The sequence below is a fragment of the Belonocnema kinseyi genome, chromosome 10, assembly GCF_010883055.1.
Source record: "Belonocnema kinseyi isolate 2016_QV_RU_SX_M_011 chromosome 10, B_treatae_v1, whole genome shotgun sequence".
Classification (NCBI taxonomy): Eukaryota; Metazoa; Arthropoda; class Insecta; order Hymenoptera; family Cynipidae; genus Belonocnema; species Belonocnema kinseyi.
The window spans coordinates 70,516,509-70,531,032 of NC_046666.1; the positions used below are offsets into that span (position 1 = coordinate 70,516,509).

General features: G+C 30.6%; 1 protein-coding gene across 1 annotated transcript in view; it reads right to left on the bottom strand.

Annotated features, from left to right (window-relative positions):
- LOC117181193 (chondroitin sulfate N-acetylgalactosaminyltransferase 1) overlaps positions 1–14,524 on the bottom strand; it is a gene marked incomplete at its 5' end in the record, with an annotated part of 139,380 nt that overhangs the window by 22,446 nt on the left and 102,410 nt on the right. Inside the window, one exon of the mRNA XM_033373759.1 lies at positions 7,503–7,622. Coding sequence (XP_033229650.1) covers positions 7,503–7,622 — 120 coding nt within the window. The remainder of the gene's footprint in view (positions 1–7,502; positions 7,623–14,524) is intronic.

Consider the following 14,524-nt stretch of genomic DNA (forward strand, 5'->3'; position numbering starts at 1 on the left):
TTCCGATGCATACATTTACGTAGTAGGGTAGTTTTGGGAATATTATAATGAGAGGCAAATTCGCAAGTTTCATTTTATTAATTTTGAGTCCTAAATCATTTTTATATTGTTCAAGGTGGTTTTTTAACTTTCAAACCATTTTTGTTGAGGAGGGGTGAGTATGTATGACTTAGGGATAGTTTTTGTTGAGCATATTATATATTATCAGAGAGCAAAAAAGAGCAAAAAAATATCAACTAACAGTTTCTTATAATTTGGACTATTTTTTATTCTTTTTTCATACATATATATGTTCCGCTGCATAGATTCACGTGGAAGGGTAGTTTTTCGAGAAAATTATGAAGAGATGGAAATTTTGAAGTGCCATGTAATCAATTTGGAGTTCTAAATCTTTTTTGCATTTTTCAAGGTGGTTTTCCAACTTTTAAACCGTTTTTGCTTACGAGGGGAGGATATGTATGACTTAGGGTTAGTTTTTGGGTAACGTATTATATATTATCGAAGAGCAAAAAAAGAGCGAAAAATATCGACTAACAATATGTTCTAAGTTTTATTATTTTTTATGATTTTTTTATACGTATATATGTTCTGCTGCATATGTTCACGTGGAAGGGTAGTTTTGGGGAAATTATAAAAGGCGCGAAATTTTCAAGTGGGATATGATTAATTTGAAGCCCTAAAATATGTTTACATTGTTGAAGGTAGTTTTCCCATTTTGAAAACGTTTTTGATCACAGGGGGTAGTTGTGTAAGACTTAGGGGTAGTTTTTTGGTAAACGTAATATATGTCATCATAGAGCAAAGAAGAGCAAAAAAATCTCCACTTATCGTTTATCGCATTATAATAATTTTTAGTGAGTTTTCGTAGGTGTCGGCGCTGAGTGGACGTCCTGATAGCGCCGCCACCTTTTTCTCCGAAGTTTAAAAAGCAAAACAAAATTTTTTTATCTTAAAATTAGCAAGAAAAAAGCAAAAAAATATGGCGTATTTCATTTTATAATTTGCCTTGGTGGTGGCGCTGAGTGGACGGACCTTCCTCCAACCAATGCTCCACTTTTGTATCCTCCTTTCCGCACAATTTACACATCCTCTTCTCATTAGAAAGCCAGAACCTATTATGATCCTCCATGCATCCGCATCTCAATATCGTTATAAGTTCATCACTTCATTTCTCTCCTTTCTGACACAAATATTGCGCTCTCTCGCCTGGAATAATCTACGCATAGTTCCTGGTTAACCTTGGCTCTCTTATTCTCTCCTCCCCTGATTTCTCTCTTTCCATGCCTTTCCATCTCCATCTCCATCTTCTTTCTTTCTTCTAGAATCTTTCTGATAGAAAATTAATTTTTTGACTAAAAAATTAACTCTTCCATTATCGGTTGAACATCAATCTTTTTTACTTGAACATTCAACTATTTATTTAAGAATTCTTTCTTTATTCGATGAAAAGTCATGATTTTATCTAAAAATGCAACTATTTGTTTTTTGGTTGAAAATTAATCTTCATGGATCCAAATTAATTTTTTTTTTCAAAGAATTTAACTAGTACTTGCCTGCCAGTGGAACTATATATGGTTGAAATTAGAACTACTTTATTAAAAATGGATCTTATTCTGCTAAAAATGTACATCTTTGATTAAAAAATAACAGACCTACTCAAGATTCGTCTTTTATGATTGAAATTTTTTTTTTTAATTGAAAATTTAGCTATTTAATTTTGGTTGAAAATTTCTCTGTATTTCTTGAAAATTTAATTATTTGTTTGAATATTTATCTTTTTATAATAAAATTCAACTGTGCATGGTTCCAAGTTTAACTAATTTATAAAAAATCAATTTTTTGGTTGACGATTTATAATTGCAGTTTAAAATTTACCTTTTCGATTGAAAAGTTTACTATTTTGTTGAAAATGCTTATTTTTTGTTAAAAACTAATCTTTTTAATTTAATATTAAAATAAATATGTTTCCTACCAACATTTTATGAAAGATAATTTATTTCCGTATTATTGTCCTATTTTAATGAAATATTACCCTACTCCCCTGTTTTGAGAGCATTTTGGGCTGTGATATCTTTAATAGTATGAAAGTGTTCGAGAGGTAGAAAGATTACTTACAGAAATACACATCGACGAAAAGCCAAAAACACTTACATTGGGGGTAGGGGTTAAATAGAGGTGTAAAGTTGTAAGGGTTAATGGGTGGAGTGGTCAAATGATAATTGGTAGGGCAATTCAGTGCATATAGTCAACCAATGGAAGATCTCAGTAGAAGATGCCAAGGTTTAGTCAGCCAATGAAATTTTAGCAGCGTTCGCGGCAAGTTCTTTTTACTAATATAAAGACGTATTCATTATTAATTCTTCAATTACTTGAAATCGCAGTTTAAAATTTTCCACAGGTAAAGCGAGGAAATATTAAAGCCCTTAATCTTAAAAAGCTTGTGGAAAAACTCTTGTGAATTCAGATTATTTTATTACTCACTGCGTTTTCAAAGAATTACAACAAATAAATAAAGAAATAATGAAAGAGAGAAATGAAGAAAATCAATTTATTGGAAGCCTTAAAGAAAGCGTAAAACGTGTAGCACAAAGAAGAAATACCAAGGCTTTATTTTTACGATAACAGTTACTAGTGGGAAGTAAGGCGTAAAATTTTAGTGAAATTTGAATCCCTCCGTTCCAGGCAATTATTTTCACAGAAATTAAATATGTACAATAGTTTGGTGGTAAAAAAGAAATTTTTAAGCAGTTTTTATTAACAACACTTTACAGCTGTGTTTAAAATTGTTTAAAATTTAATTTAAGACTTCGGAAAAAACATCGAATAATAACCGTAATATAATTTATAATAAAAATATAATTACATAATTATTTTACTTTACAAGTAGTTTTCATCACAAAAATCAGGTCTCTAGAAAATAACGTTTTCTATGATTTCGCGTTGCTTGCCAATTTGAAAAAATTGTATGTTTTTATTAATAAAAAATATTCCGCAACACTTTAAGAACGGAGGGGCTTAGCATTTCATTAGGACGTCTTTACGAACAATGATAACAAAAAACGATTGCTACCAATTCGTATTTTTAAACGTCTGTTTTTCGTATAATTTTACTGTACTTATAGATTTAAAAGACAGTGATAAATCATAAAAATAAAAACTCTTGTACAAATACTAAATATTCCTGTCATTTATTTCAAATTTCATGCAAGAAGCTCGCTTGAATCGTATGCCGGGTCATAAAGTGTTGACTTCTTCCTCCCTTTTGGCAAAGTTAATGGCAAAATGGCCAATTGTATTGCATATTGCAATTCCAGCGCTGTAACCGGATTTCAGAGTGCAATATGAATATGTAACAGAAACACTTAAGTCTTCTGTTCCTGGTCTAGCAATAATAAGCCTCCTTGAACCATGTAGCAATACCGCACCACGTATATCGGATGGGCTCTTGGGAACTACTCGTTTTCGCCGCACGTAGCCACGATCTTTCTTCCGCCATCTTGATACATGGTCCAAAATCGATATCGAAAACGTATCAGTAACGTGAAAAATGTATAAAGCTTATTTTCAAAGGTCCCATCGATACATTTCCACTTCAAGTTTATTTATCATGTAGAATTCAAATATTTATGATTGAAATACGTCGTCAGATAAAATATTGCATATCGGTTATTCTACACGCAGAGAGCACTTTCTGAAAAAAGTAAATTGTTAAAAAAAATATCTTTTTTCAAATTGATCTATTTGTGGAGCATTTTAACGTCGCAACCATTTTCGTATCTTTTTTCTAACTAGAATTAGTCCTGAATAAAGAATGTACATAAAAGATTGCAATTAAAAAGTTTTTGTATAAACAATTTTGTAACCATTTTTCCATGAAATTGTAGACTTTTTTTTTAAGTGCGCAATGACACGAAAAATCAATATATAGAAAAAAAAACCTACGTACGTCTCTTGCCGTTGTTCTATAGAATCGAAAAAACTTTGGTTTCTTGATCAAGGTAAAAAATTGCGATTGATCTCTTTATTGAGCCAAAAAAAATCCCGAAATACGCCTATTTTTTCGTATTCTACAGTGGTTTAACCCCTTAAGATCCCTTGCATTTTTTACCTCAGTAAATCAATTTTCTTGTGCCGTTAACACCATTACAACAGGTGTTTTTTTCAGGAAAATAATTTCTATCTTATCTAAAAAAATTCCCGCTGTAATTAAAGGATTGTAAACATCGAATAATTAAAAATTGCTAAGTTTAAAAAAAGATTTGGTTATTTGAAACTTCTTAAATCTGTTGAATTAGGCCCTATTACATTCTTCATACAATAAAATTGTATTATTATGTGTTTCGATTATGTTTTTTTTTCTTTTAAAATTTGACAACTTCTCTAATTTTTAATAATGTAAAAAATTATTTTTTGTTCAATGATAAGTTAAAAAGAATTTCGAAGTTTATGTAGTTTAAGATTAATCTGGACTTTACGGTTTTAAGTTAAGGGACGAACTTATACATTTATAGCAGCAAGTAATATTACGCAGATGAAATAACGATATTAGTTAGATTTAAGTTTAAAGTTCAGACATCAACTGTGAGCAGAATTTAAACTTGAAATTGGATTCGAAATAACGACGAAACTCAATTGCAAAAGCCAGTAGTCTTCAGGTGTAGAAACTTTCCTTCTAACTGGTAAGATTTTTAATTTAAATTAGTCAAAGATGTTTTTTTATAGTTAAACCTCTTTCGAAAATTATTTGCAATTTTCACCTTTGAAATTGATTACCTTGCAAAGAAGGTTTTGTTTAAAAAAATACATATTTCTCTGCAGAGGAAAATACAAAAATTGCCGAAAATTGTCCCAGAAAAATAATGCTCTTATTTTAAATAATATTTTTTTTCAAATCTAAGGATTTTTTAGCACGTGGATTACACTGCAATATCCTAAATTCACATCTGTCAAAAGTTCTGCTAAAGTAGATAATAAAAATTTGAAATTTTTGAAATTATTATCGTGTCCTATATTTCTGAGTAAATTCTTAAGTATTCAAAAGACTTTATTTGGCATTTTAAAACGTACGAGTAGATGCATGCTTTACCAATATAGGATGTAAATAACTTTTCATGTATTGCCAGATATGAATTTCATGGTTGATCATCGTTCCCATGGACACATTTTGTTGTGTTTTTCAATGAAAATAGTAATTTTCATATTTTTTGTGCCTATGTAAAAAACTGTTCAAAATATAAATAAAATCCGCGATTCAAAAATGTTGCTAAAATAAAAAATCTTACATCTTCGCCATATCATCGTGTCACAATACTTTTTTCCATATATGTAGACACAGTTAAAACTGATCATTAATTAATTAATTATTTAATTAACTGAAAAATACAATGACCTTTCAATATTTCAAGCATTGTGGAAATTCCTGATATTCAAGGAATTGAGGATATTAAAGGATTTCAGAAAACTCGATGAATGTAAAAATTTTCAGAGCAGTTTGAGAATGCAGAATATTCCAGAACTTTAGCGAATATAAAGAAATTAAGGAATTCTGAGAATTCAAGGAATTAAGGAATTCAGAGAATGCAAGGAATCTAGGAAATTTCCGAAATTTTAAAGCTCCTGGGGAATTCAAGGAATTTCAGAAATGTATGAAATCAAAATTTTAAAGAATTAAATAAAAGTTTTTAAATTTAACCTTTAAAAGCTGTGAATTTTTTAATTTAAAGGCTATAAGTTGGATATTGTAACATATTTTAGGAACTCAAATTAAATTTATTTTTTATTTTAAACTCTCAAAATAAAAAATGGTCTATTTTTAAGTTGTAACATTGATTAATTTTCTGTTTTAAATACTTCGTTGTAAAATTATTTACATTGGTAAGCCTAAAAATAAAAATTCCTCCATTCGCCTTAGCCTTTGAAAGTGTAAATACTGAGTATTCCTGAATCAGGTTGTATAATATCATAGGGCTTCAATTGGAAATTATTCAGTTGTATAAAGTTTAAAAATTGAAATTGTTTAATTTTAAACCTTATTAAAGTAATTGCGAAAATTTTAGTTAAACTTTAATTATTTGAAAAGTATTTGGTTTTAATTTTTTCATCCCTGATATATAATTAATTTCTAAAGCTATAGTTTAAAAAGGTTTAAAACCCAAACCAAGGCATTTTCAATGCTTCGAAATTTCCTTGAAATTCAAGATTGTTTAATTTTTAATGATGCCATTTTGAAATAATTTAATTTTCATAATTTTAAGCACAATAAATTAAGAAAGTTAATGGATCCACTTGTGCTTGAAATTAAAATATTGTATTTGTTATCAATTTTATCAATTTAATGTTTTTTAATGAAACTGATATCAGAAGTCAAAAAGTTTAAAAGCTTCTTCTATATTATAATTATGTTAAGAAATAAGAAAAATGTAATAAATGAAAATGAAAATTAAAAAAACATACTAAGTAAAACATCAAATATATTTGTTTCCGAAATATCAGTTTCCAATTATTTATTTTACTTTATTTTTGTGCAATTTCGAAGATTTAAAATTACAATTCAAATAATTATAAATTATAATTATATTTGAAAATATTGAAAAGTTATTCAATCTAGAACATTTTTACTTTCACATTGTTTATATATTATTTATGTAGCTTTATACTAGAAATAAACTTGTGTCTATAATATGAAAGGATTTACTTCTAAGTGTTTACACATACACACAATTCAAAATAGTTTCATTTTAAGAATATTCTTTAATTTAAATTATCTGCAGAAAAAAATTATGAACGCTTTAAACTTATAACCTTTTAATAACCGAAGCACTCAATTTATAAGTTTTTGAAGTAGGATGACTGCTGTATCAGTCTAAAATCAGTTTATAACAAATTTACAATTACTACCTGGATTTCCATAACTAAAATCATTTATATTCTTGATGCGAACACTTGCCGATTACTTATTCTGTATGAATAGACATTTTGCAGATGTGGGCGACTTAAAATTATTCTTTAAAACCTCAATTGCCATAATGTTCTCATAAATCATGTTGCGCATGGAAGTGGAAACTTGTACGCTCGTAAATATATCAATACCTTAAATGTCATAAAAAATGTAGATACTTATTTTTTTATTTGCATCGTAGTACAGGAAAGTCAATAAAAACTGAAAGACAGATGCGTCAGTGTATTTTAATTTCTCTGTGGGTAATTTTTGTGCCTTAGTAGCTTCAGCAGGAAACGACGTCGGCTATAATCCGGGTGAATAAGATTTATCTGCGAATGAGTAAATGACATTAAGGAAGATCGATCGGCCGATGGAGGCACTGACACTGACTCTGTAATTACGATTCCCCTGTGGTTAACTTATCTACACCCTTTGCTAACTCGTTTCGAAAGTGAGGCTGACTGAGAGAAAGCGGTTCACAGTCCATCCGCAAGCTCTTTTTCTTTCATGTCTGAACAGTTTCTTTTCTTGCAGTAATAAAAAATAATCATTTTCTCCCTACCTGTCAGTTGCAGTATCTGCAGTTTCAATGTCCGTATCTCTGCCGTAAGCCTCTCAACCTCAAGCCTTGTCTCTTCTTCACGTTGATTCGCCTCCAGCAAGCTGGCAGCTGTCACAGGACCTGAACAAACATATTTAAAACGATAAATATTTTATAATAATTTAGAATGACTTGAAATGTCATAGATTATGCAACAATTTTTAATATACAGCAGTTTTTAGAATTTCCAGACTTTCCTGAAGTACTCTAGACAATTTTTTAATTTTCTGAAATATTTAGGAAATTATTTCACAGAATGTGCTATGGAAAATTCTAGGATATTGTATAAATACCTATACTTTGATAGATTACTTTGGTATGATTCGTAATTTTTAAGAGTTTCTAGCTTATCCTGAAAGTAATGGTTAAATTTCTAGACTTTTCTATAATTTGCTGGAATTTTCGGAAATCTTATAAAATATTCTAGAATCTTCTAGAATATCTCAGAATGATCTAGATTATTTTTTAATTTAAGGTGATTGCAACATTTTTCACAAGATTCCCAGCATTACAAATATAAGCAATTTAGAATTCATAATTAAACTAATTTTCAATAATTAAGGTTAAAAAAAGGTTTGATACAATAATCAATAACTTTAAATTGAGAGCTTTTGAAAAAAATGTATTTAAAAATTTTAATGTCAAAAGTGAGTTTTAAGAATTGGTTGAATGAGTTTTTATAACACATGAACAAAGTACTGCGCATGCGTAAATTGACTATAGTTTCATTTTAACACGCTAGTTACTATTTTCGCATACTTTTTCAACACGAAAATGACTTTTGGATTACTTTCGTTACCTATGAAAACGATTGAGAATGGGAGTGTTTACCGCTCGTTAGGAGGCGTTACCGAACTTACATAAGCGGCCGCTTAATTTCAATTCAAAGTGAGCAAACTAAAGTTTTAAAAAGAACTTTATAAAAAATTAGTAAAAAAAATATTTTTGCTTTTATAAAGAGCAAATAACTCCTTGCAATGTAAAAAAGCTTGTTCTTTTCGTAAATAAATATTTTTCATTATTTTACCCACGGTTGTAATCTTTGGCCGTATACAGAGGTTCAGGGACTGTCGTGAAGGGGGAAGTTCCTTTGTTGAAGCTTCCGGTTAATTTCCAAAATTGCCACTAGGGGGTGTACGAATAAAGTAGTAGCGGTTTAATTTTAAATTTGAATGTGATAAAATCAATATTTTCAACATTTATTTAATCATTTAAATAATATGCAAGGTTAGAAATAAATTCAATTAAGTAGACTCTTGAAAATATAAAACAAATTAAAGTAATGCAATGAGATATGTTAATATTTATAATAATGTTTAAATTGGAATGTCATAAATTTAACGTAAATAAAGAATCTATATAATGAAAACTTTTTGATAAACGAAGTTGCAGATTGCGTACTTCATGAAAAACTTTTTGGGAAATACTGAAAAAAATATATATTGATGTCGTTATCTCGCAAACGGCATTTTCTTAGAGATTGAACCTTTGCAGTGGACTGCATCAAGATTCTGGTTGTGTCAGTGTCACTCCGACATTGAGGCTAGAAAACGTGTTTACGTTTTTAAAATCTTTACTATTTGACTAATGCGCCATGTCGCGCAGTGGCAGGATCACGAAACTTTTTGGCTTACGTGAGGGAACTTCTCCCACTACGAGAGCCCCCGGACCTGTGAATATGACCGTATGATTGCCATTATTGTTCTTGAATTTACTTGTAATACCTTTTAAAAATATTTTTTGGTCCGAAGCGATATAGATTATTCTTTTTTTGCATATACGTACGTCGGATATTAAGAGAGATTTATAATTATTCCTTTTTTTGCTTTTATAGATATGCGAAACTTTGAAAGTATTTTTTATTTTTATGTGCAGGGGGCTTGACCCTTCTGACCCTCTCCACATATTAGAACTTCAAACATTTTTGGTTGAAAACAAAATTGAATGTTTGAAAGTCAAAACTTCTAAAATTCTATATCTTTCAAATTAATATATTTACAATTCAACTATTCTGAAATAAACGTTTAAAATAAAAAGTTATTTTAGATGGAAAAGATTGAAAATAAAAAAAGTATCTACCACGGACCATTAAAAATGAAACAAACGTATACATTATATTTAGATTACATTTTATTTAAATAAAAACTTTTTCATAATCAAGCCCTTGTATAATGTCAATTATTTTATTTAAATTTGAATTCAAAATTTTTTTTAATATTCCAGTTCTTGATTATACTCTATAAAATGCAACTATTTCAACGTAAATGACAAAATTAAAATTTATCAAAAGGCAACAAATGACAAACTAACGTTTATCATGAAAACTCTGAACCTCAGAAAAGGATTCACATAATCTGAATTAATCACTGTAAATTTTACCGTTCAAAATTTAGGAATTTTTCATATTGTGAACCTTTAGACTTTAATTATTCTTTAAGCTCTAACTGGAAAAGTTCAAAATTAATGATTTCAAGCTTGAAGCATTCAAAAGTAAGCATCTTCAATCTTTCTTTGAAACTGAACATCATCATTTTTTAAATTCAATCATTTTAATTTAAACTACAACATTATTTGTTGAAAAATTTACAATAAAGCATTTCTTTTTGAGGAGAACAACTTCATATTGAAGACAATTAATTTGATGAATTTCAAACTGGGGTGTACCAATAAACAATCACGTTGACTAGGTAGAAAAAGCCGCGAGACAAAAAACTCGTGAAAGCCGAGCGGAAATGTAGTAACTTGATTGCGGAAAAAATAAATGAATAGTATATTATCATATTTAATAATAATTCTAGAACACTAAAAATTTTTTCTGAAATTGTTTGGACTCCCAGAAATTCCTGACGCTTGTTAAATATTTTCAAATGTTCTTGAATATTCTTAAATGCTTCAGAATGTTTTGGTATATTTATAGTGTTTTAGAGTGTTTCAATTGTTTCTAGATTAGTATGAAATTATTCAATAAAGTCTGGAGATATGCGAGGATATAGCCAAAGGAATGGGCATAGATAATGTGCAACAGATTATAGAGCGGGGAGGATGGCTACAGTTATGGAAGGAAGGGTTTTGTTGTACCAATATTAAAAGAAAGGAGGAAAGTGAAGAAGGTTAAAGAGTATAGGGAAGTGACACTAATGTGAACAATATATAAGTTACATGTAACTTTTTTATCTAAAATGTCAGAAAAGGGGTTTAGGAAAGTAATGGGACAACATAAATGTTTCGAAATTATCCACCAAATAAAAGGATTAAAAGGGAGAAAATGGGAATGATCGCAATGTTCTTTCATTTATAGGCGGCGTTTGGCTCACTAGGCCGATTCGAGACAAAAAAAGTTGTGGTGAAAAAGAGCATAAGAGAGGCTTTACTAAAGAAAGTTTCGGAAATGTTTATAGAAGAACAAAAAGCAAGGTAAACGTAGCCAAACAAGTGGGACTTAGTTTCTGGTTGATAAGATGGATAAGACAAATTTGTTCTCTGTACCTATTTTCATTTAATATATTAATCTCAGACTTTGAAGCAGAGAGAAATAGAAAAGAATGGGAGGACTAAGGTTCGGAAGATATACGAGGTGTGTTCAAAAAGTAAGGTGACTTTTCAATTTTCGCGGGCTACGTACATTCAAGTTTTAAATTTTTTGTTTTGTTGTGTTGGTACACTCGTCACGATCATATGTTCACAGTTTTGACTATATAGCTCGTGTTGTTTTTCTGGCAGAGGCGTAATAGGTTAGAAGGGTTTGGTGTGCTCGGCGATTTTCTTCTTTCGAAAAAAATGGAGCAAAGAGTTTGCATTAAATTCTTTGTGAAAAATGGAATCAAGTGCTCTAAAACTCTTGAAATGTTGACAGTTGCATACGGTGAGTCTACTTTGAGTAAGAGAAATGTGCATAAGTGGTACAAGCTGTTCCAAGAAGGCCGAGAGGATGTCGAAGACGAACCTCGCCCTGGACGTCCCAGCACGTCAACAACAGATGAAGACGTTCAAGAAGTGGAAGAAATGGTGTTGAAAAATCGCCGAATTACCATCAGAGAAGTTGCTGAAGATGTTGGCATATCGGTTGGCTCATGCCATGCTATCTTTTCGGATGTTTTGGGCATGAGACGGGTGTCAGCGAAATTTGTTCCAAAACTGCTTAATTTTGATCAAAAGATCCATCGCATGACCATCGCTCAGGAGATGTTGAATGAAGTCAATAATGATCCTGATTTTCTCAAAAGGGTTATAACTGGGGATGAATCGTGGGCATATGCTTATGACGTGGAAAATAAAGCCCAATCATCTCAATGGAAGCATCCTGAGCCTCCAAGACCGAAAAAAACACGTCAAGTTCGATCAAATGTGAAGGTTTTGCTCACTGTCTTCTTTGATTACCGTGGCGTAGTGCATCAGGAATTCTTACCACAAGGTCGTACGGTCAATAAGGAGTATGACCCTCAAGTTATGCGCCGTTTACGAGAGGTGATACGCAAAAAACGTCAGGAACTTTGGAAAAACAATTCGTGGCTTTTGCATCACGATAATGCACCTGCTCATTCATCGTTGCTTGTAAAAGATTTTCTGACCAAAAACAGCACCACAGTGCCTCAGCCTCCATATTCACCGGATTTGGCCTCCAGTGACTTTTTTCGTTTTCCAAGACTGAACAGAACCATGACAGGACATCGATTTTCAACGATTGAGGAGATAAAAACTGCATCGCTGAAAGAACTCAAGGCTATAGCACAAAATGATTATCAGAAGTGCTTCAGTGATTGGAAAAAGCGTTGGCACAAGTGTATTATATCTGAGGGGGATTACTTTGAAGGGGACACCATAAATATTGAGGAATAAATGAATATTTTTTGAGAAAACCATAAAGTCACCTTATTTTTTGAACACACCTCGTACTATACTAGCATTCGCGGACCATATAGTGACGATATCAGAGGGTAAAGAAGGATTAGCGGGCTTAATTACATCATTGGAAAAATGTTTATATGAGAAAAAGTTGAATTCAAATGGACAGAAGACAATGATAGTGACGTTTGGAAAAAGAAGAGACAGAAAAAATAGTGAACTGAGAAATGGAAGTCTGTAAAGTTAGAAGAAGTGATCGAGTTTAAATATTTGGGATGTACCTTGTAACCAAATGTAGATCACAGGAATCATGTAAAAGAAAGGATAACAAACTGACAAGGGTAGTAAAACAAATATGGAAAATATGAAGAGCAATGTTTAACGATTGATTGCTTGGCGCAAAAGTTTTTAAAGAGGTAGAAAAAAGAGAGGGAGGGCGATAGAATTCACGAGATGGGAAGAAGAAAGAAGAACTTTCTTTAGGGCTAGAGCTATGGGAGAAAAAAGTAAAGCTAAATCTAAAGAATAGAAGAAAAGACATAGGGAAAGACAACTTATAGAAAAAGGGGAGGGGGGAGTAATTGAGCGATAAGGATATAATAAATGGTGTAAGATGATAAAAAAGGAAAGAGTACTAAAGTATTTAGAAAAAAGATAAGGAAAAAGAAGGTGGACAAGAACAGCAAAATTTAGTATGAGAAAAGAGGCAAGGAATGGGAAATATTGGGAAAAGACGGAGGGGAATTGGCGATAAGGGAAGCTAACAAGGCAATGTCATGATGATTATAGTGGAGGATGAATTATGTAAGGAGTAAATAAAAGAATTGAAAGGGCCAGAGGAGCGAATGTAAAAAAATAAAAGAGTGAATGAATTCTTGAGTACTCCACAATAATTTTGGAACAATCTGAAATGTTTTAACATTCTAGAGGGTTATGGAATGCCATTGCACGTTCTAGAATTGTTTTAGATTATTATAAAATGTTTTACAATGTACTAGAATATTGCAGAATGATCTCTTTTATTATTTCATCATAGAATATCTCTCGGCTTCCTAGACCATTCTCGAATGTGTTAGAATGTTTTTGGGTATTCTTTTGCTGCTTGACATTTAAATGACAGAATTTTATTTTCGTAGTGAGTATACGTTAATGCAAAAGTAAACTTAAATGAAAAATTATTTACTTTTAGATTCTTCCTTTTATATTTATGAACATAACAAGAAAAAGTTTTTATATTTGACAAAAAACAAACAAAGAATTTACTTCCTCGGAAAACACTAATGAAAAATTTCTGTAGAAACTTGAAATCCTTAAATTCCAATACTCATACGAGTTGTATCAAATTTCCAGAATGTAGAATCCTCCACCTGTTTGCATACCAATATTCACGCTACAGAGATTTTAGACATTCACATGTTCAAGAAAATCGAAATATTTTTGCACATACTTTCACACAGTACTCTTGTTCAATTCATGGATTACAAAGAAGTAAAATAAAATCACCACAAAAAAAGATTATATTACGGTATTGAAAATTAAAAATATATTTGATACATGAAGAGAAAGTTTTTGAGAATGTGGAAGCCGATGGAATAAATAAGTTACCGAATTAAGGTTTTATCCTGCTGCTTTTATAGCGTTTTCTTCATGGAGTGTTTGCTGCTGGTATTTTATTTAATGTTATATTCACTGTACAAAAAAATGCACCCTTGGTCGTGGTTGAAGCTCTGAACAACTTTATGACCTACATACTTCCCATTTTGGCTCCTGCACCAACAAAATTTCCCATAATGCAAACAACTAAAGTTATGGTGTAAGGTGTTTTTAGAGGTTCTAAACTATCTCAATACAGTAAGTAATTCGTAAATGTTTCATTATTTCTGCACTAAATTAAAATGAAAATTTATATCGGTAACGTGGAGAATAAAATATTTGCTTTCAGAATATACAATTTCTAATTTGCTCTTTACCAAAAATAAGAATGCTAAAAATTAATTAAAGAAAAGGGCTGAATAAGTTATAAATATATATTTGTAATTAATTGGGAGCTTTTATTATAAGTTAAAATACTTAAAATATGGCAATACATTATGAAATTCCTACTAATAGATCACTGACTTCGAATCATATAAAAATATTCA